This window comes from Salmo trutta, chromosome 19, assembly GCF_901001165.1.
Source record: "Salmo trutta chromosome 19, fSalTru1.1, whole genome shotgun sequence".
Lineage (NCBI taxonomy): Eukaryota > Metazoa > Chordata > Actinopteri > Salmoniformes > Salmonidae > Salmo > Salmo trutta.
This window is the reverse complement of record NC_042975.1, coordinates 55541184-55561949: the sequence shown is the minus strand read 5'-3', so window position 1 is coordinate 55561949 and position 20766 is coordinate 55541184. Positions and strand designations below refer to the sequence as shown.

The window sequence follows — 20766 nt, the reverse complement described above, 5'->3', positions numbered from 1 at the left end:
TTGGGGACCTTCAATGCTGAAGAAATGTTTTGGTACCCTTCCCTAGATCTGTGCCTCTGAACAATCCTGTCTCTGAGCTCTACGTACAATTCCTTCGACCTCCTGGCTTGGTTTTTGCTCTGACATGCACTGTCAACTGTGAGACATTATATAGACAGGTGTGTTCCTTTCCAAATCATGTCCAATCAATTGAATGTACCACAGGAGGACTCCAATCAAGTTGTAGAAACATCAAGGATGATCAATGGAAACAGGATGCACCTGAGCTCAATTTCGAGTCTCACAGCAAATCTTCTGTTTTTTAGGCTGTAATGTAAAAAAATGTGGGAAAAAGTGAAGCAACACACACACACACAGGAAGCTGTAACTGCAATTGTGCAATGTGTGCAATAAGCTGTATATGAACACAACACTTCAAGGATTTCATGTGTGCATGAAGCAACAACCGCACACGTGCTGTGCACACGCAGTACGCACTCTCTCTCTCACACACACACACACACACACACGTTGTGTATGGTTCACACTGCAGCTCTTTGCCCAAACTTGAAAAAGGCCTCTTTAAGGACTGAAGGACGCAAGGGACAACTCAATTTTCTTCTGACTTCTTTTATTTATTTAGTCAGTTAGTTAGTTAGTTAGTTAGCTAATTAGTTAGGTTGATAACCGGTTCAGTCTCCAGAATCCTAAATGAGCTGAATGTGTATGAATGAGAGTCTCCTCTTCCATGAAGGACTTCCAGTGAAATGCCTTTTCACCAAACATTTCACCACCTGCTATCACAAAGGTGCACCAGTATATATGTTCCCCAGGGAAACACAAGCTAATGATGGGTTCCACAATGCATACACTCTTTCGCCCCCTGCTGGTGTTTTATCTTTGAAATCAGTTGAAAATGTGAATGCCTTGAATATGAATACCTGTCTTTTGACGCAACACACACACACACACACACACACACACACACACACACACACACACACACACAGGAAGCTGTAACGGCAATTGTGAAATGTGTGTCTGAAATTCTGTACTGTAGTATTTGAGTGTTTTGTAAGCTGTATATGAACACAGCAGTGTTGGTTAGAGTCATTCAGATGAAAATAGTCAACTTGAATCATAATCATTCATGAATTGATAATGCACATTTTCAGTTTATGAATTATATTTCAATTAATCTACTACTGAATTGGTTGGTTTAGTATGATATTGACCAAAACATAGATCTGCAATACAGTGTTCTATTTAATTCCGTCCTTCGTGTAAGTATGGGGTGTTATGTAGCCACTCTTACTCCAGTCTCCAGCGTACAGACGTGGACCTCTCCCCCAACATCCTGGGTGTGATACCAAGGAGCTCCAACAACTAGCAGTCCAGCACGGCCCTCCCCTGGCCCAGCATGGCTCTCTAACACACACAGCTCTGCCCCGAAGTAGGAACCAAGCTAGGGAGAGAGAGAGAAACAGTGGAGGGAAACATTATTAGGTAAAGAGCAACATGGTAATGACGACTTTGCATTCTGGTTGCCTTCTTAGGGTCTTCTGATTTCCCCATAGGCTCTGGTCAATAGGGCATAGGGTGCCTCTCTGGTCTTTCTCTCACCTGAGATCCAGGTATCCTGTGAGTGACAGTCCACTCCTGTTGGAGAGGATCCCTCTGGAAGACCAGGACCAGCCCAGTATGGTTGAACCTGGGAGCTCCAGCAAAATATATACTGCCATTCACTGTCTCTGCCACTGCCACTGAGTAACCTGTACAGACACATACAGCATTTGAGTTCAAGTTTAAGAAGCTTATTTGCCATTTGCAGGTATTAAAAGTAATACATACAGTGCCATCGGAAAGTGTTCAGAACCCCTGACTTTTTGTTACATTACACCCTACATTACACCCTAAAACAGATTTTATATAATTTTTTCCTCAATCAATACACACCCCATAATGGTGTAGTGAAAACAGGTTTTTAGAAATGTTTGCAAATGTATAACAAATTTAAAACAGAAATAAATAAATAAGTACTCAGACCCTTTGCTGTGAGACTCAAAAATGAGCTCAGGTGTATCCTGTTTCCATTGATCATCCTTGAGATGGGACTTTAATGCAGGCAAACTTAAATCAGTTCAATACGGAAGTGGACAGATGGCGCGGATGCTACACTACAGGACTGTTTTGCTAGCACAGACTGGAATATGCTCCGGGATTCATCCAATGGCATTGAGGAGTATACCCCCTCAGTCATTGGCTTCATCAATAAGTGCATTGGTGACGTCGTCCCCACAGTGACCGTACGTACATATCCCAGCCAGAAGCCATGGATTACATCCACATCGCGCTAAAGGCTAGAGCTGCCGCTTTCAAGGAGCGGGACACTAATCCGGACGCCTATAAGAAATCCTGCTATGCCCTCAGATGAATCATCAAACAAGCAAAGCGTCAATACAGGATTAAGATTGAATCCTACTACACCGGCTCTGACGCTTGTTGGATGTGGCAGGGCTCGAAAATTATTACGGAGTATAAAGGGAAACCCAGACACGAGCTGCCCAGTGATGTGAGCCTACCGGACGAGCTAAATGCTACCATACACGACAGCACCAGCTGTTTGGTTGACTGTGTGATAACGCTCTCGATAGCCAATGTGAACAAGACCTTTAAACAGGTCAACATTCACAAAGCAGTGGGGCCAGAAGGATTCCCAGGATATGTACTCAAAGCATTCCGCGGACCAACTGGCAAGTGCCTTCACTGACATTTTCAACCTCTCCCTGACTGAGTATGTAATACCTACATGTTTCAAACAGACCAACATAGTCCCTGTGCCCAAGGAAGCGAAGGTAACCTGCCTAAATTATTACCGCCCCGTAGCACTCAGGTCAGTAGCCATGAAGTGCTTTGACGAGATGCTTGAAACAGTCCACCGGCTCCATGTCATATTGGAGGAGATGCTTGAAACAGTCCACCAGCTCCATGCCATATTTCACGAGATGCTTGAAACAGTCCACCAGCTCCATGTCATATTGGACGAGATGCTTGAAACAGTCCACCAGCTCCATGTCATATTGGACGAGATGCTTGAAACAGTCCACCAGCTCCATGTCATATTGGACGAGATGGTTGAAACAGTCCACCAGCTCCATGTCAGTGCCATTAATGCTCATAGCAATGTGATTTCCCCCATGCTTCCTGAAATCCATAATCATCTCCTTCGTTTTCTTTGCATTTAGCTCAAGGTTGTTTCACTGCACCACGCTGTTAGACACTTCTTGTCTATATGCTGTCTTGTCACTGTTAGTGATAAGCCCTATGATGGTAATATCATCTGCAAACTTTATGATCTGATTGCTGTCACTTTGGGCAACACAGTCAGAGGTGAGTAAAGAGTACATCAGAGTACAGTAGAGCACTGTGCCCACACATCTGTGAACAGTTACAATAGGCACCACATAAACAGGCTATCATTCTATAATCTCCACAAACAGTGAGCTATTCACAAACCATCCAGAACCAACACTGAACAGAACATGAAAGAAGTGCCTATAGAAATAGTGACTATAGTGATATACATTACAGTTTCATAAAAACAAATGTCTCTGTCCCACACCAACACAAAATAGAGATGAGATATGAGCAATCATTTTGAGTGGTGATACGTTAGTAGGTTCTCTATCTGGTGTCAGTTTCTGAACATCTCCAGTATATCTATATAATAAGTTGCTGACATGTCATATTTGTAGTGAATACATGTTTCCTCACCACATGCTTCTCCCACTCCTTACACTGCTCTTTTGCTCAGTAGTGGTGGGAGATTGTATACATACAGTACATAGTTCTGTAGGCATAGTTCTGCATGTCTTTTTGACAATATAGGCATACACTCCTCTCACGATTATCTGTTGTCTAAGTGCCGGTATTATTTAGATTTTATAATTGGTGATGTTGGTATACTGGAATTGGTGATGTCTTTTGTAAAAGCTTGAGTAGTGTATTTCCCATAGTCCTTCATTCTCACCCAGATATGAGTTCTGCATGTCTGTCTCCAGTGCAGAGGCATTGATGAACGTGGCATTCACTCCTCTGGCTGCCTCCACAATGCCCCCAGACCATGAGTATGACCCTACTGCCCCAAACAGAGACACATCCTTCACAGGAGAGAGAAAAGTACTTCATGTGTTACTTTACTTAACCATACTTTACATTTAAACTGTAATATGATTTAAAGTGATATAAATATTTCATGGAAGTAAGTACAAATGCTCTTAAGCAAGAACTCTCCAGACCCTGCTGAAATGGGAAGCATTACATTGGTTAAACATGACATTAACATTGAAAGGATATTCTGTAATAATCAAAAACAATAATATTGGCCTTTAGTAGACACTTTCTAGACAGAGAGCAGTCACTAACCCCAGAGAGAGTGGTACTAAAGCCTCCCTGGGACAGTTCCTGTTCAAAAGACCTGGAGTTGGTCGAGTTAGTTCCTGAACATGCAAAACAAGGAGAATAATCAACAAACCAATATACCAGTTTCCTAGACACAAAGCATTTTCAAACTGTTAGAATTGACATATTACACAAACTTCCAAATTAGGTGTCTATGTAAAAGGTACACATTCCTTATCCAATGTTTAAATTAAGATATAGCAAATACTGTAGTTATCATTTCAATGGATAGGTTGTGTTTTTTAAATACAAATCCTTTTCTACCTTCAATTGCAAAGATCTTCTCCCTAAGCTCATTCTGAATGGATTTCAGAGCATCAAAACTGTTTGTCTCAAATACAAAGTATGGGAAAGACGCAATCTCCTCAAGCTCTTGTCTAGAGAATTGCTTCCCAACCTGGGAGGGGGAAGGAGGAAGGGAGAGAAAGAGGGGGAGGGGAGAGAGAGCAAAAAAGAGAAAGATGGCACTTAAAATGAAGACCAATCTAACACTTAACAGCCATATCATCTTACCAGAAGGGCCAGAGGAACACCACGGCTTCGTCCGAAATGGCACCGTATTCGCTACACAGTGCACTACTTTTGACCCTATGGGCTCTAGTCAAAAGTAGTGCACTATATAGGGAATAGGGTGACATTTTGTATGCAGCTCACAAGTAAAAGATTAATGAAATCACCCCAATGGCAAATCTGATGACGGCCTTCATCTCGGCCAATGGTATGACAGAGTTAAAGGTCTCTTTAGGGTCGTTAGATTTGCCGTCTGTTATCACAACCAACAGCTTCCTGGAATGTTTCCTCATCCCCCGTTCTTCTGTCATCATCTCTTCTCTGAGGACGGGGACAGTACAGGACAGAGTAGAGAAAGTGTAGAGGGAGGGGAGTGAGACGGGGACTTTTAGAGTACTTTAGAGTAGACTGATTAAATTAGTGACCCTCCTGGCAATCGTGAGCAGCACAAATATAAAAGGCCTGTCTCAAAGAGGCCAGTTAGACATTACTCTGCTTTTGTGCTGGTAGTGTCTCCCTGTTGCAACTTGTAATAAATTGGATTGATTATTGATTGACTTTACCAATGACTGCTCCCCCTTTTGGTAGGACGTTACTGTAAATAAGAATGTGTTCTTAATTGACTTGCCTAGTTAAATTAAGGATAAATAAATACAAATTGGATACTACAGTTTTATTAATCGTTCATATGAGCCATTTTTTCGCTAACACCTCTGCATTTACCAAAGAGATCAACCGCTGACTCACAGAACATAGCGGATGGCTGATGGGGTGTATGTCGCCTCCTGGAAATGGTCCACGGATCGCATCAGGGTGTCAGGGTTAGGGTCAGACACAAAGTCCTCAAAGTGGAAGACAGCACTGGTGTCTGTCGAATACTGAGCAACTGCCACCTGGGAGGAGTGGACACACATTTATGGTTCCCATTGAGACCAATGTCCAAAGAGTCAATACTAGCATACTATTTAGAACAAAGCTAGTGTATTGGGCATGCATTCTACTAGTGTGGATATTGGAACAGAGTCAATAGATACCGATAAGAAAGAGGGTGGTATAATCAGTAGTTCTGCGTCACAGAACGGACAGACATGGGCACAGAGAAGGTCCATACACCCACCTGTGTACGGGGGGCAGTGAACATCCGAATAATGTTTTTGATGAAGTTGATCATGGTGACAAAGTCTCTGGTTATGATACTCTGAGATCCGTCAAACAGAATCACTGCATCCAAGCCAAACTCACGGCACTCTGCAGCACAGAACAGATTGATTTTGGTTGGTTGATAGATTGGATTTATATAGCACTTTCACAGAAAGAAACATCTTGTCCCGTGTAATGCAAACATGTTCGTTTTTGATGTCAGTTACAGTTATTATCACAAAACCTGAAGTAGACATTGATCATTTAATCAATTGAATACAGACCACGTCATCCTCTAAAACAAATAGTATAACCTTGAAAGGCAGGCTTCAGTGTTTGTGAGACCATAAGCTGTGGTCCCAGCTCAACACAAAGTCCTTGGAGGTAGTTTAGAGTATCACAGCCATGGATCCGACGTGGTCCACACACCTAGCTCAGAGAAATGGAGAGGAGACTTTACAACAATGCCATCTCAGGAATGGCTGGGCCCAAACAAAGAATACATAGAGATCAGTGGAAGCAACCACATGGCGAATCAAGTGAGTTAATTAGCATTACTCAGTTCATGTGTCAGGTCATTGGTCATAGCTCACAATGTATCTGAGTCAGGTCATACTATGGGTCACAATGTATTTACTGTAAATGGCACAAGAGGGTAAGCACGTAGCACAGGATGTTTGTGAAGAGCAGCTAGTTCCTGATTCTAATTGCAGAGGGGAAGGGAAATTGAAAGGGCCAGTTTTCAAGCCCAAATTCATAAGGTCAGAACTGAAATAGCACTCCGACTTAGACAGCGAGTCAAGGATGTGCAACTCACCATAGCTCTGTCAGCATTACAAGCTAGTGACAATCCTAATGAAACTCCTGGCTCCACTAAAATAAAACAAAATAAGTGAATATAGATGGATTTAACATACAATTATACGAACATAAAAAAATCTTGTATCAAAAATAATTTTGCACCAATTTGTCAATACAAGCCTACTAAAATCTGAACCTCAGCTTGACATAAGCACATGAGGTAAGTGAAACATTCCCACAAATCATGACATGAGACAAAATGACAACACACAACACAAAATAACAACACCCACACTCCCACAAGATGTGAGACTAACCAGTGAAGCAATTGTTGTGTGAAAAGAGGAAATGTATTCTGGACTTGAGAATTACTATAACTGAACATAACACAACAGCAGAGCTTTATATATATGTAGAGCAGAGCTTTATATATATATAAGAGAGAGAGAACTCTGACTCTGACTGGTCCACACAAACTGGTTATAGTGAGCATGCATCTTACCTTGTACAGGTAGAGCTTTGCAAGTGCCACTGTCATAAGAACATCTGTAAACCACTCCTGTCCCATTGTCTTGAAAAGGAGCTGTGACCAACACACTACAGAGAGAAGAGGAGATGGAGAGAATAGAGAGACAGAGAGAAGGGGTGGAGAGAATAGAGGAGAGGTTAATTGGTTATGTTTTAAATGCTCATGAAAGTGTGTTATGTGTAACATTTCCTGTTTTAAGAATATATTGTTCAGTGACTGCTAGCAGTAGCAGCTCTGCTTCTGTGGGCTCATAGACCGTGCTAACATTGCTTGGATTGTAGGATTTTAGAGCATAAATTATAACAGCACAAAGTAAATGTGCGTCTGTTAAGTCAGAACTTCTGGGTCTGCTGAGCAATACACTAGCTAGAACCTTCTCATCGTGTATCTGGTAGGACAAAAAAGCATGGCCAATTTTGTTTCCCCCCATTTTGTTAGTCAAGTTCTACTGTAGGTGACAGGGCGACATGTTGTGAGGACTAAAACAGCATGCAACCAGGTGTATCACAAAGCATGATGAAATGAATTAACCAGCTACAGTAATTTTGAGAAACATTGAGAAATTGTTTGGCCGATTTTCTGGGCAAATTAACCAGTTATCTACCTTTGATAAGCAGCTAGCTATGGCTCACTGGTAGCTTGCTAGTTAGTTAGCTTCCAATTTCAAGTCTTTCGAAACCAATATCCGTCTAACTGGGAAATATGAAGTTATTTCAAAATGAAAGTCTTGTGACACTATGATAGCTAGCAATCCCCAGTTAGATCATGTGTTTTCACTTATTGCATCAACATGTTTGTTTTGATCTCCCTGGTTTCCACTAGCTACCACAGCCACAAAGTCAAAATTGGCTATATCGTACAAATTCCTGAAAACAAAAATGTACGTTTTGGTCTTAATTTAAGGTTAGGGTTAGGCTTAAGATTAGCAGTGTTGTTAATATTAGGGTTAAGCTTAGGGTTAGGTTGAAAATCAATCACATTTGTGACCGAATTCAGGAAACTAGGCGTATGTCGCAAGTCACTACTTCACAGGAGAGCCGTTTGAACTTAAAAAAATGTTTTAATCAGAAGTTGTTGCCAGAAATGCCTTCTGGAACATGTGAACTTTCATGTGCCTTAATAACAAACTCGTATGCCATCTGTAAATATGAATACAATTGTTAAATTATGAACCTTGTTGGTTAAACCACAGAAAAAGCCAGCAACCTTCCCACTAGCCATGATTGGCTGAGATAATGAGTGGGCTGGACATGCCGAGAGAGGAGTTCGGATTGGTCTGCTATATAGAAGGCTTCTGTGGTCAGTCTGTGTTGGTAATAATGTCGAACGCGGCTATTAAAAAAAAATTGTGTAGTGGAGCCGCATAAGTGTTACTCTCCACTTTCTGGAGGATCAAGTTTTGAAATCAGTGGAATTTGAGTATGATAGCTAAATAGATGGAGGAAACACCTGTCTCCAGATTACATCTTCAAACTAAGGGCAACCGTGGCATGGTCTTCATGACAGGGAGATGCCTCCATCATGCATGATGTATACGTGTAAGATAGTATAGTGTTAGCTAGCTACATTTTCACATATTACATTTTGACTAAGTGGTTTCATTTCACGCTAAAGTGTACTGTTAGCTAGCTAACGTTAGCTGGCTGGCTCCCTAGCTGACGTTATTATTCGTATCCAAGAGCCGTTTGCTTTTCTAGTTAGAGCCTAATGTTAGCTAGCTAACATTGAACCTAGTTGGTTAGCTCCCAGCACTGTGGCATTGTTGGTACTGTGTTCATTGCTGTTTAACTAGCTAACGTTGGCTGGCTGGCTCGTTAGCTAACGTTATGTGACGTTTGTACAACACCCGTTGAATATGGCCGGTGTCAGTACACATCTGCAAAAAAATGTAATGAAATTGTTGCCAGCAGAGCTGGTTAGACTGTTTTCATGTTATCCAGACCTTTTTTTTTTTTTTTAATCTTTATTTTAACAGGGAAAACAGACTGAGACCTGGATCTCTTTTACGGCTGTGCCCTGTGTAAACATGTTGACATGTACAGTTTTAGGCATACAGACAAGAACATTTCAAACATACAAAACAAAGACACAATTCAACAGAAACAATCACAGACAACATCATATTGATCCTCCATAACATTTTTGAACATAAACAAATCATTGGCCAGAGCGTCAAGTGTGCGCTCTGAACGCTCCTAGAGCGAAACGCGATGGGTGGGGCTAAAGCTTAAGAGGGTGTGAACGATGCTGAATGGGTGTAGACAAAGAAGAGGTGTTCACATTTTAAGAACATACATTTTAGAAATAGGCAAGCTTTATGACTTTGTAGCTGTGGTAACTGGTGACGACGGTTCTCTCTGGCTGCTCGTTCTATGTAGTATACTATAATCTGTTCAAAACATTGGCAGCATGTGTAGCAGTTGTCATTTGTTTTTTTACATGGAAAAGTGAAATGTCTTTTTATGCTGTTGTTCAAACGCACAGATCACTTTATATATCTTTTCAAAGAATCTACCGGTAGTTTGAAAACTTGGCATCATATATCTGTCATGCTGCTTTGTTGACAAATCCAACCACCTCACACCCTGGGTATTTAGCCAATCAGCGGACATCACTGGTATCAATAAAGTTACATTGGACAAAATCATTAGAGGACAGTGATGAAATACTGATAAAATACTGTTTGTTGACGTTTTAGGCCTATATTCAATCTAGACCTCGGTTGTTGGTTAGCTAGAATTTTAGCCATATTAGCATTAACATGAAATCAGTCAAAACACCTGAAAACAAGACAAGGTATCAAGAACAAGATGAAACGAGCCACCTACGATTCCCCACATCGCAGTTTCTTCTCATTCTTGCTAGCAATCTGGCAATCCAGAATAACAATAATACACTGACTTCTGCCCCATGGAAGCGCCATGGGGGCTTTCAATCTTCAATAGCTCTTACACAAAGTGTGCCACGACTATGCAGGGAATTTCAGCCACAGATTAAACAAACAAAAAGCGAGGTTTTCCAATGCCTCAAAGAAGAGCATCTATTTATAGATGGGTAAAAAAGTAGACTTGAATATCCCTTTGAGCATGGTGAAGTTATTCATTACACTTTGGATGGTGTATCAATACACCTAGTCAAAGATATAGGCGTCCTTCTTAACTCAGTTGCCGGAGAGGAAGGAAACCGCTCAGGGATTTCAACATGAGGCCAATGGTGACATAAAAACAGTTAGTGTTTAATGGCTGTGATAGGAGAGAACTGAGGATGGATCAACAACATTGTAGTTACTCCACAATATCAACCTAAATGACAGTAAAAAGAAGGAAGCCTGTACAGAATAAAAAAATATTCAAAAACATGCATCCTGTTTGCAAAAAGGCACTAATGTAAAACTGCAAAAAAATGTGGCAGAGAAAATTAACTTACCGTAAATTCCGGACTATAAGCCGCAACTTTTTTCCCAGGCTTTGAACCTCGCGGCTTAAACAATGACGCGGCTAATATATGGATTTTTCCCGCTTTCAATTTTTTTTTCTCCAAAAAAACACATTCTGTGACGTGCTCAGTTTTTTGGCGGCATTAAGCTTTCATTGGACCAATGAAATTGCCGAACGGGTTAAGGTCAAACAACTTTTTTGTTTACTGTTTAGATTAAATCGAGCGCTCTCAAACTTCCCATCATTCTGATTACGGTAGTCATTTTGTCACCCTCATCATGGCAAAGACACGGAGAAATGCCTTCCTTGTAGCTCAGTTGGTAGAGCATGGTGTTTGCAACACCAGGGTTGTGGGTTCGATTCCCACGGGGGGCCAGCACAGGAAAAAAAAAATGTATGAAATGTATGCATTCACTACTGTAAGTCGCTCTGGATAAGAGCGTCTGCTAAATGACTAAAATGTTAAATGCATATGATGCAGCTTTCAAGTTGAAGGCGATTGATCTGGCTGTTGGAAAAGAAAATAGAGCTGCTGCACGGGAGCTTGGTCTTAATGAGTCGATGATAAGACGTTGAAAACAGCAGCGTGAGGAATTGACTCAGTGCAAAAAGACAACTAAAGCTTACTGCTAATTTTAAATTTTTTGTTACAAGCCGTGTTTCGTTAAAGCCTATTTATTTTTGTTACAAGCCGTGTTTCGTTAAAGCCTGTGTAAAGTTCATTTGTTTCAATGTACCGGTAGGCACCTGCGGCTTATAGACATGTGCGGCTTATTTATGTTCAAACTAATATATATTTTTTAATTCAGTGGGTGCGGCTTATATTCAGGTGCGCTTAATAGTCCGAAAATTACGGTAGTCCTAAATACAAAGCGTTATGTTTGGGGTAAATCCAACACATCACTGAGTACCACTCTTCAGTACCACTCTTTCAAGCATGGTGGTGGCTGCATCATGTTATGGATGTGCTTGTCATCAGCAAGGACTAGGGAGTTTTTAAGGATAATAAGAAACCGAATAGAGCTAAGCACAGGCAAAGAAATCCTAGAAGAAAACCTGGGTCAGTCTGCTTTTCAACAGACAGTGGGAGACAAATTCACCTTTCTACAGGACAATAACCTAAAACACAAGGTGAAATATACACTGGAGTTGCTTTTTTAACTTTGTTTAAATAGGCAAGTCGGTTAAGAACTAATTCTTATTTACAATGACAGCCTAGGAACAGTGTGTTAACTGCCTTGTTCAGGAGCCGAACAGATTTTTACCTTGTCAGCTCAGGGATTCAATCTAGCAACCTTTCGGTTACTGGCCCAACGCTCTAACCACTAGGCTACCTGCCACCCTAAAATGACATTGAATGTTCCTAAGTGGCTTAGTTACAGTTTTGACTTAAATTGGCTTGAAAATCTATGGCAAGAATTGAAAATGGCTGTCCAGCAATGATCAATAACCAACCTGACAGAGCTTGAAGAATTAAAAAAATAATAATGTGCAAATATCGTACATTCCAGGTGTGCAAAGCTCTTAGAGACTTACTCGGAGAGACTCAGAGCTGTAATCGCTGCCAAAATGGATTCTAACATGTACTGACTCAGAAAAGTTCTACAAAAATGTTTTCATTATGGGTTATAGTGTGTAGATACATTTTGAATTCAGGCTGTAACACAACACAATGTAGAATAAGTAAAGGTGTGTGAATACTTTCTGAAGGCACTGTATATATGGGGTGGCAGGTTGCCTAGTGGTTAGAGCGTTGGCCGAGTAACCGAAAAGGTTGCTAGATCGAATCCCTGAGCTGACAAGGTAAAAATCTGTCATTCTTCCCCTGAACAAGGCAGTTAACCCACTGTTCCTAGGCCGTCATTGTAAATAAGAATGTGTTCCTAACTGACTTGCCTAGTTACATTTTTTTAAATATAAAAAAAATAAATCATAGTCATGGCACACTTTGTGTAAGAGCTATTGAAGATTGAAAGCCGTAAAATGTTTTTCTTCTTTAAAAATAAAATAAATAAAGTAAACGTGGATCTGTGTCGATCCTACACCGGTTCAGGATATATCATTATCATAGTCGTGGCACGCTTTGTGTAAGAGCTATTGAAGATTGAAAGCCGTAAGATTATTCTTATGTCCTTTTTTTCACAAAAAAAGGTGTGGTTTGTTCTCCATCCACCCCTGATTCAGAATACACCATCTTCATAGTCCAAGACCATAGTCTTGGTTCAATAGCTATTGATGAGAGAAAACTGAATATCCAATATAAACACATTTTTACCTTGGTAGACTTGTCTAGTCCTTAGTCATGAGAGAAATGTGCAGTATGAAAGTGTAAACCATTTTCTGATGAACATTCCCACCAGTGGGAGAGTGTCTTCACCATCAATTCCTCCTTTTTCTCAAAACAGATGAGTAACATATTGAACAGAGCACTGTTTAATAGTCTAAATCTTATCCTGGTGTCATACAACCACAGTGATATTATGATGATTAATATCCAATTGTGAGATCTGAACCCAGTGGTTTGACTGTTTAATGATTAGTAACTTGCCTGCTGTCTCCCTGCGCCGGTCCAAACTGACAGACACGATAACCGAAATGGGACCCTGCTGCCTCCGAGTCCGGGACACTTAATGTTCTGGGATAGCGAATGTCGAAGCTGAACCCCACTGTCAATGGTGCTACTGCAACAACAAAAAACGAACAAACACATTTTAATTTATACATTTTTTTTTTTTACAAAAGTGTCTACAGCAAGTATGATAGTCAATTACTCAGGCAGGCCAGGTGAAACGCTTAACTATAACTCTACTATAAATGTATTCTACTAATACAATGTAGATTTGGCTATATAACCTTACATTGCAAAAGTCCCAGTAAACACCAAAACTGGATGTGTTCCAGTTTGTTGTCCATGTCGACTGAAGTCCGCGCTACAGTCCTCGCATAGTTGTGAACGCAGAGAAGATGAGGAGAGCACCGGCTCGAAGAATATCATGTGGTGAAACCTTTCACGATAATGGAGTGATTCGCTCCGTAAATGCGCCTTTTTTTTTACAGGGACGTTCTAAAAGGATTACAACTGTCTGTGACCGCCACCCGGTGGTGAGAGCTGACTGGTGCAGGAGAGACTGAGGAGAGGATGGGAGTAAAAAACGTGACTTTGTTCTATGGAGGGGAGGGGAGGGGAGGGCAAGGGTGCCCAGTGCATAGCTCCAGCTCTGGGTCTACTCTAAAGCACTTTATCTTGTAAAAGGGGCCATCCAATGTGATTTGATGGATTGATCAATTGATCGGTTTGTTTGTTGGTTGGTTGGTTGGTTGGTTGGTTGGTTGACTGATTGATTGATTGGTTGGACAGCTCCCGTCCTCAAGTGCAACAGTGTGACTTGACCTGTTGTGCACTAGAGGGCGGTGTCTCCTTTTCTTGAAATAAATAGCTGACGCCAGGACTGGAGGACATCCCTGCTTGCAGAAGTTTGTAGTATATTTTCTGTTATATTGTTGTTGTGATATGAAAATAAATGATAATCACTAAAGAGAGTTCACCAGAGAGTTCACTAGCTGTCTTAGCGTGACAAAGACTACAACATGCTGGGAAAGTTTTGCTGAATATACTATTTCCTTACTTCATGAGCACAAGTAAAAACTGAAGTGAAATCATATTTAACAGTGGTCTGCTTCCCATCTTACAAAATACTGTTTATTCTCAAATAATTTTCTCCTCAGTGAGACGTAGCTTAAACTGAACCAGAGAGGTCTCCAGTCCTATCCAGTTGGGTCAGTTACTGTAGCGTCTATTAATTCACGTTTCAGTTTCAAGTTTCAAGTATTATTAGTCTTGTTTTTTTATTTTAATTTTATTTTTTTACCTTTATTTAACTATGTACGGGATACACATGGTGTACATCGTCCAACGAAATGCTTACTTGCAGGTTCCTTCTCAACCTCATATTGTAACTGTCTGTGGAGAGACGCAGTCAAAGGTTGCCAGGTATCAAATCTATTGTCCCTGTTAATCTCCTGTATAACAAACCAAACAGGCTACAGTTAGTAACTACTCAAACAACCCACACTATCCCCCCTCTTCTCTCTCTTCCCTCCTCCTTCCCCATTTTCTCTGTGTAACAAAACAGAGTGTAAAACACACATTGTGCGCTGGCATGTTTGAGCACATCGTTGTGCCTGAGTCACTGTGGACAGAGAATCCAGCCAACGTCACTGGTGATGACCTCACACACACTCTGACACCCACCATGTCATTATGTTAAACGGTGAAAAATGCAGTTTGACTGGTCATGGAAAACTCTGAGTCACTTGATTGAACTCCTTGTCTTTGTGCCCTCCAATAACCATTTGTATCAGTATTTGCTATACTGTTCACTGGACATGCTACCTGTCCCAGACCTGCTGTTTTCAACTCTCTAGAGACAGCAGGAGTGGTAGAGATACTCTCAATGATCGGCTATGAAAAGCCAACTGACATTTACTCTTGAGGTGCTGACTTGTTGCACCCTCGACAACTGTGATTATTATTATTTGACCATGCTGGTCATTTATGAACATTTGAACATCTTGGCCATGTTCTGTTATAATCTCCACCCGGCACAGCCAGAAGAGGACTGGCCACCCCTCATAGCCTGGTTCCTCTCTAGGTTTCTTCCTAGGTTTTGGCCTTTCTAGGGAGTTTTTCCTAGCCATTGTGCTTCTACACCTGCATTGCTTGCTGTTTGGGGTTTTAGGCTGGGTTTCTGTACAGCACTTTGAGATATCAGCTGATGTAAGAAGGGCTATATAAATACATTTGATTTGATTTGCTATACGAGGTGGGAAGCTGGAAGGTCACAGAAGTTGTGAAGAGGTTTGTCAAGGTAGAGAGAGAGAGAGAGAGAGAGAGAGAGAGATTTGGATTGAGAGAAAGAGAGAGAGGAAAAGGGAGAGAGAGGGTATACGATCCTGCCAAGTCACAGGCTTGGGGACACAGAGATAACAGGGGGTACAACAGTGTCTGTGTGAGGCATTTGGCCCAGCAGAATCAGCATGAGAGAGAGAAAATGAAAGATGGCTTGAAAAAAGTATGGGGGAAGAGAAAGTGAAAAGGAAAGATTTAAAGAGTGAAATAGATGGATTGAGAAAGACAGAACGACAGAGAGAAAGAGATGGATAAAAAAGGTAAGATGATAGAGAGAACGGGAGAGTGAAATAGATGTGAGAGAGCAAGAAAAAGTTTGAAAGAGAGCGAGTCGAGTCAGGTCGTGTGGATGTGGAGACAGTGTGGACCTAGCTTGTCTCTCTGGTTCTCCTGTTGACTGGCTCTGTCTGAGGTAGGGCGGGCCCTCACACAGGACCCATTGTAGAGGCCTATAATCTCTATCATGGTTCTGTTCATGTACCTTGTTCAGGTCCCCTCAGATGACCCCTAGCCAGGAGGGAGAGGCTACAGAGACACTCTGGCTTTGTCAAGTCCTGTATCATTGTAGGTGTATTGTACCAACATCTTATGTGGACTAACCGGTGCCCCCGCACATTGACTCTGTACCGGTACCCCCTATATATAGCCTCATTACTAACCTGTACCCCCACATATTGATTCTGTACCGGTACCCCCTGTATATAGCCTCATTACTAACCTGTACCCCCACATATTGATTCTGTACCGGTACCCCCTGTATATAGCCTCATTACTAACCTATACCCCTGCACTTTGACTCTGTACCGGTAGTCCCTGTATATAGCCTCATTACTAACCGGTGCCCCCGCACATTGACGCTGTACCGGTACCCCCTGTATATAGCCTCATTACTAACCGGTGCCCCCGCACATTGACGCTGTACCTGTACCCCCTGTATATAGCCTCATTACTAACCGGTGCCCCCGCACATTGATGCTGTACCGGTACCCCCTGTATACATCCTCGCACCTGTTATTTTACTGCTGTTCTATTTTTTACTAAACACTTATTTTTCTTAAAACAGCATTGTTGGTTAAGGGCTTGTAAGTAAGCATTTCACTGTAAGGTCTACCTGTTGTATTCAGCGCATGTGACCAATACAATTTGATTTGACTTGAGACGGACCGTCCGGCATCCACAAATCTGGTCACTTTGCTAAGACACAAGTCTAAATGTTTCCAAAAACTGGCTGTTGTGTTTCAGGTGTAATATGGGAGTGTATAATACCTTCTACTCTTCATAGAAGGTGTAATGTATAGGCCTCATTTACTTTCACAGCAATATTACATCCCTGCGGGGTTTATACAGTTGAAGTCGGAAGTTTACATACACCTTATCCAAATACATTTAAACTCAGTTTTCACAATTCCTAACATTTAATCCTAATAAAAAATCCCTGTCTTAGGTCATTTAGGATCACCACTTTATTTTAAAAATGTGAAATGTCAGAATAATAGTAGAGAGAATGATGTATTTCAGCTTTTATTTCTTTCATCACATTCCCAGTGGGTCAGAAGTTTACATACACTCAATTAGTATTTGGTAGCATTGCCTTTAACTTGTTTAACTTGGGTCAAAAGTTTTGGGTAGCCTTCCACAAGCTTCCCACAATAAGTTGGGTGAATTTTGGCCAATTCCTCCTGACAGAGCTGATGTAACTGAGTCAGGTTTGTAGGCCTCCTTGCTCACACACGGTTTTTCAGTTCTGCCCACAAATGTTCTATGGGATTGAGGTCAAGGCTTTGTGATGGCCACTCCAATACCTTCACTTTGTTGTCCTTAAGCCGTTTTGCCACAACTTTGGAAGTATGCTTGGGGTCATTGTCTATTTGGAAGACCCATTTGCGACCAAGCTTTAACTTCCTGACTGATGTCTTCAGATGTTGCTTCAATATATCCACATCATTTTCCACCCTCATGATGCCATCTATTTTGTGAAGTGCACCAGTCCCTCATTCAGAAAAGCACCCCCACAACATGATGCTGCCACCCCATGCTTCATAGTTGGGATAGTATTTTTCGGCTTGCAAGCCTCCCCCTTTTTCCTCCAAACATAACGATGGTCATTATGGCCAAACAGTTCTATTTTTGTTTCATCAGACCAGAGGACATTTCTCCAAAAGTACGATCTTTGTCCCTATGTGCAGTTGCAAACCGTAGTCTGGCTTTTTTATGGCAGTTTTGGAGCAATGGCTTCTTCCTTGCTGAGCGGACTTATGTCGCTATAGGACTCGTTTTACTGTGGATATAGGTACTTTTGTACCTGTTTACTCCAGCATCTTCACAAGGTCCTTTGCTGTTGGTCTGGGATTGATTTGCACTTTTCACACCAAAGTACGTTCATCTCTAGGAGACAGAACACGCCTCCTTCCTGAGCGGTATGACGGATGCGTGGTCCCGTGGTGTTTATACTTGCCTACTATTGTTTGTACAGATGAACGTGGTACCTTCAGGCATTTGGAAATTGCTCCCAAGGATGAACCAGACTTGTGGAGGTCTTGGCTGATTCCTTTAGATTTTCCCATGATGTCAAGCAAAGAGGCACTGAGTTTGAAGGTAGGCCTTGAAATACATCCACAGGTACACCTCCAATTGACTCAAATTATGTCACGATTGTCGTAGGAATGAGCAGACCAAAGTGCAGCGTGTGTGTCGTTCCACATTTTTATTTATACTGTGAAACTATACAATATATAAATACACTGAAATGAAAAAAAAAACGTGACGCAGAGATTAACACATACACAACTCAAAATGAATCTCCCACAAACCCAGGTGGAAAAAAACCCTACTTAAGTATGATCTCCAATTAGAGACAACGAGAACCAGCTGCCTCTAATTGGAGATCATCCCAAACAAAACCAACATAGAAATACAAAACTAGAACATGAACATAGAAATAAAAAACATAGAAAAACACCCCCTATCACACCCTGACCTACTCTACCATAGAAAATAACATCTTACTATGGTCAGGACGTGACAAATTATGCCAATTAGCCTATCAGAAGCTTCTAAAGCCATGACATCATTTTCTGGAACTTTCCAAGCTGTTTAAAGGCACAGTCAACTTAGTGTATGTAAACCTCTGACCCACTGGAATTGTGATACAGTGAATTATAAGTTAAATAATCTGTCTGTAAACAATTGTTGGAAAAATTACTTGTGTCATGCACAAAGTAGATGTCCTAACCGACTTGCCAAAACTATAGTTTGTTAACAAGAAATTTGTGGAGTTGTTGAAAAACGAGTTTTAATGACTCAAACCCAAGTGTATGTAAACTTCCGACTTCAACTGTTTGTCCTTTGTGTTTGTGTCAAATAGATCAAATCAGGGTGTGGTGTGTGAAAAAAATTATGTTAGTTTGACAGGTAGCATGAGCTGCGTGTGTGTGTGTGTGTGTTTGCCTGTGTGTCCGTTTGTCTGTGTGCACTTGCAAATGTGTTTGTGTATGCATGCGAGTGTATGTGTGTGTGTGTGTCTAACACAGTATTTTGCGCACGTGTGTGTGTGTGGCGAGCCTCCATGGCGGTGCCACGTCTATCCAAGGCTGTCGTCTTGGAGATGATGATATAACAGCACGAAGACATTAAAAGAGACATGCCTGGGCAGAGCTAAACACCCTAGCTATCAGGTCAAGCTATATAAGGCATGCTACTAGGAAAACATCTGTGGAAAACTATACTAGGTACCATGTAGGTACTAGGCACATTGCTATGGAAAGCTACAGGCGATAAGCATTGCTGCGGAAGGCTACACTACCGGTATGCTACTGTAGGTACATTGCTATGTAAAGCTACAGGTAGTAGGGACTGGGGGTTGAGGTATACTTAAATTATAGGTATCAGAGATTGAGGAACTAGTTAAGTATTTGCTGTACTCCCGTGGACACTTACTGGACTCTATGTAAACTGGAAACCACATATCCTGAGGCTGCATTTATTGTAGCCGGGGCTTTTAACAAGGCTAATCTGAAAACAAGGCTCCCCAAATTCTATTAGCATATCGATTGTGCTACCAGGGGTAGCAAAACCCTAGACCACTGTTATTCTAACTTCCGCGACGCATATAAGGCCCTCCCCCGCCCTCCCTTCGGAAAAGCTGACCACGACACAATTTTGTTGCTCCCAGCCTATAGACAGAAACTAAAACAGGAAGCTCCCGCCCTCAGGTCTGTTCAACGCTGGTCCGACCAATCGGATTCCACGCTTCAAGATTGCTTCGATCACGTGGGATATGTTCCGCATTGTGGCGAACAACAACATTGACGAATACGCTGATTCGGTGTGCGAGTTCATTAACAAGTGCATCGGTGATGATGTACCCACAGCGTCTATTAAAACATTCCCCAATCAGAAACCGTGGATTGATGGCAGCATTCGCGCAAAACTGAACGCGCGAACCACTGCTTTTAATCAGGGCAAGGTGACCGGAAACATGACCGAATACAAACAGTATAGCTATTCCCTCCGCAAGGCAATCAAACAAGCTAAGTGTCAGTACAGAGACAAAGTGGAGTCGCAATTCAACGGCTCAGACACGAGAGGTATGTGGCAGGGTCTACAGTCAATCACGGACTACAAAAGAAAAACCAGCCCCATCGCGGATCACAATGCCTTGCTCCCAGACAGACTAAACAACTTTTTTGCTCGTTTTGAGGACAATACAGTGCCACTGACACGGCCCGCTACCAAAACCTGCGGGCTCTCCTTCACTGTAGCCAACGTGAGTAAAACATTTAAACGTGTTAACCCTCGCAAGGCTGCAGGCCCAGGTGGCATCCCCAGCCGCGTCCTCAGAGCATGCGCAGACCAGCTGGCTGGTGTGTTTACAGACATATTCAATCAATCCTTATCCCAGTCTGCTGTCCCCACATGCTTCAAGAGGGACACCATTGTTCCTGTTCCCAAGAAAGCTAAGGTGACTGAGCTAAATGACTACCGCCCTGTAGCACTCACTT

The 20766-nt window shown here is 41.8% G+C and overlaps 1 protein-coding gene across 3 annotated transcripts in view; it reads right to left on the bottom strand.

Moving 5' to 3' along the window:
• Positions 1-13893, bottom strand: part of LOC115155020 (integrin alpha-X) — a 58970-nt gene extending 45077 nt beyond the window's left edge. Inside the window, exons 1-13 of one of the 3 annotated variants that reach the window (XM_029701804.1) lie at positions 13716-13893; positions 13406-13538; positions 7394-7488; positions 6908-6963; positions 6405-6519; positions 6068-6198; positions 5698-5843; positions 5118-5271; positions 4705-4837; positions 4405-4478; positions 4010-4139; positions 1603-1751; positions 1295-1444 (exon numbers count right to left, since the gene is read on the bottom strand). In XM_029701804.1, the coding sequence (XP_029557664.1) occupies positions 1295-1444; positions 1603-1751; positions 4010-4139; positions 4405-4478; positions 4705-4837; positions 5118-5271; positions 5698-5843; positions 6068-6198; positions 6405-6519; positions 6908-6963; positions 7394-7488; positions 13406-13538; positions 13716-13770 (1521 nt within the window). In that variant the 5' untranslated portion in view covers positions 13771-13893. Of the gene's footprint in view, positions 1-1294; positions 1445-1602; positions 1752-4009; positions 4140-4404; positions 4479-4704; positions 4838-5117; positions 5272-5697; positions 5844-6067; positions 6199-6404; positions 6520-6907; positions 6964-7393; positions 7489-13405; positions 13539-13715 lie in introns of those variants that run through there. The other 2 variants (XM_029701803.1, XM_029701805.1) reach the window with 2 other exon arrangements.
• Positions 13894-20766: the final 6873 nt, after the last annotated feature.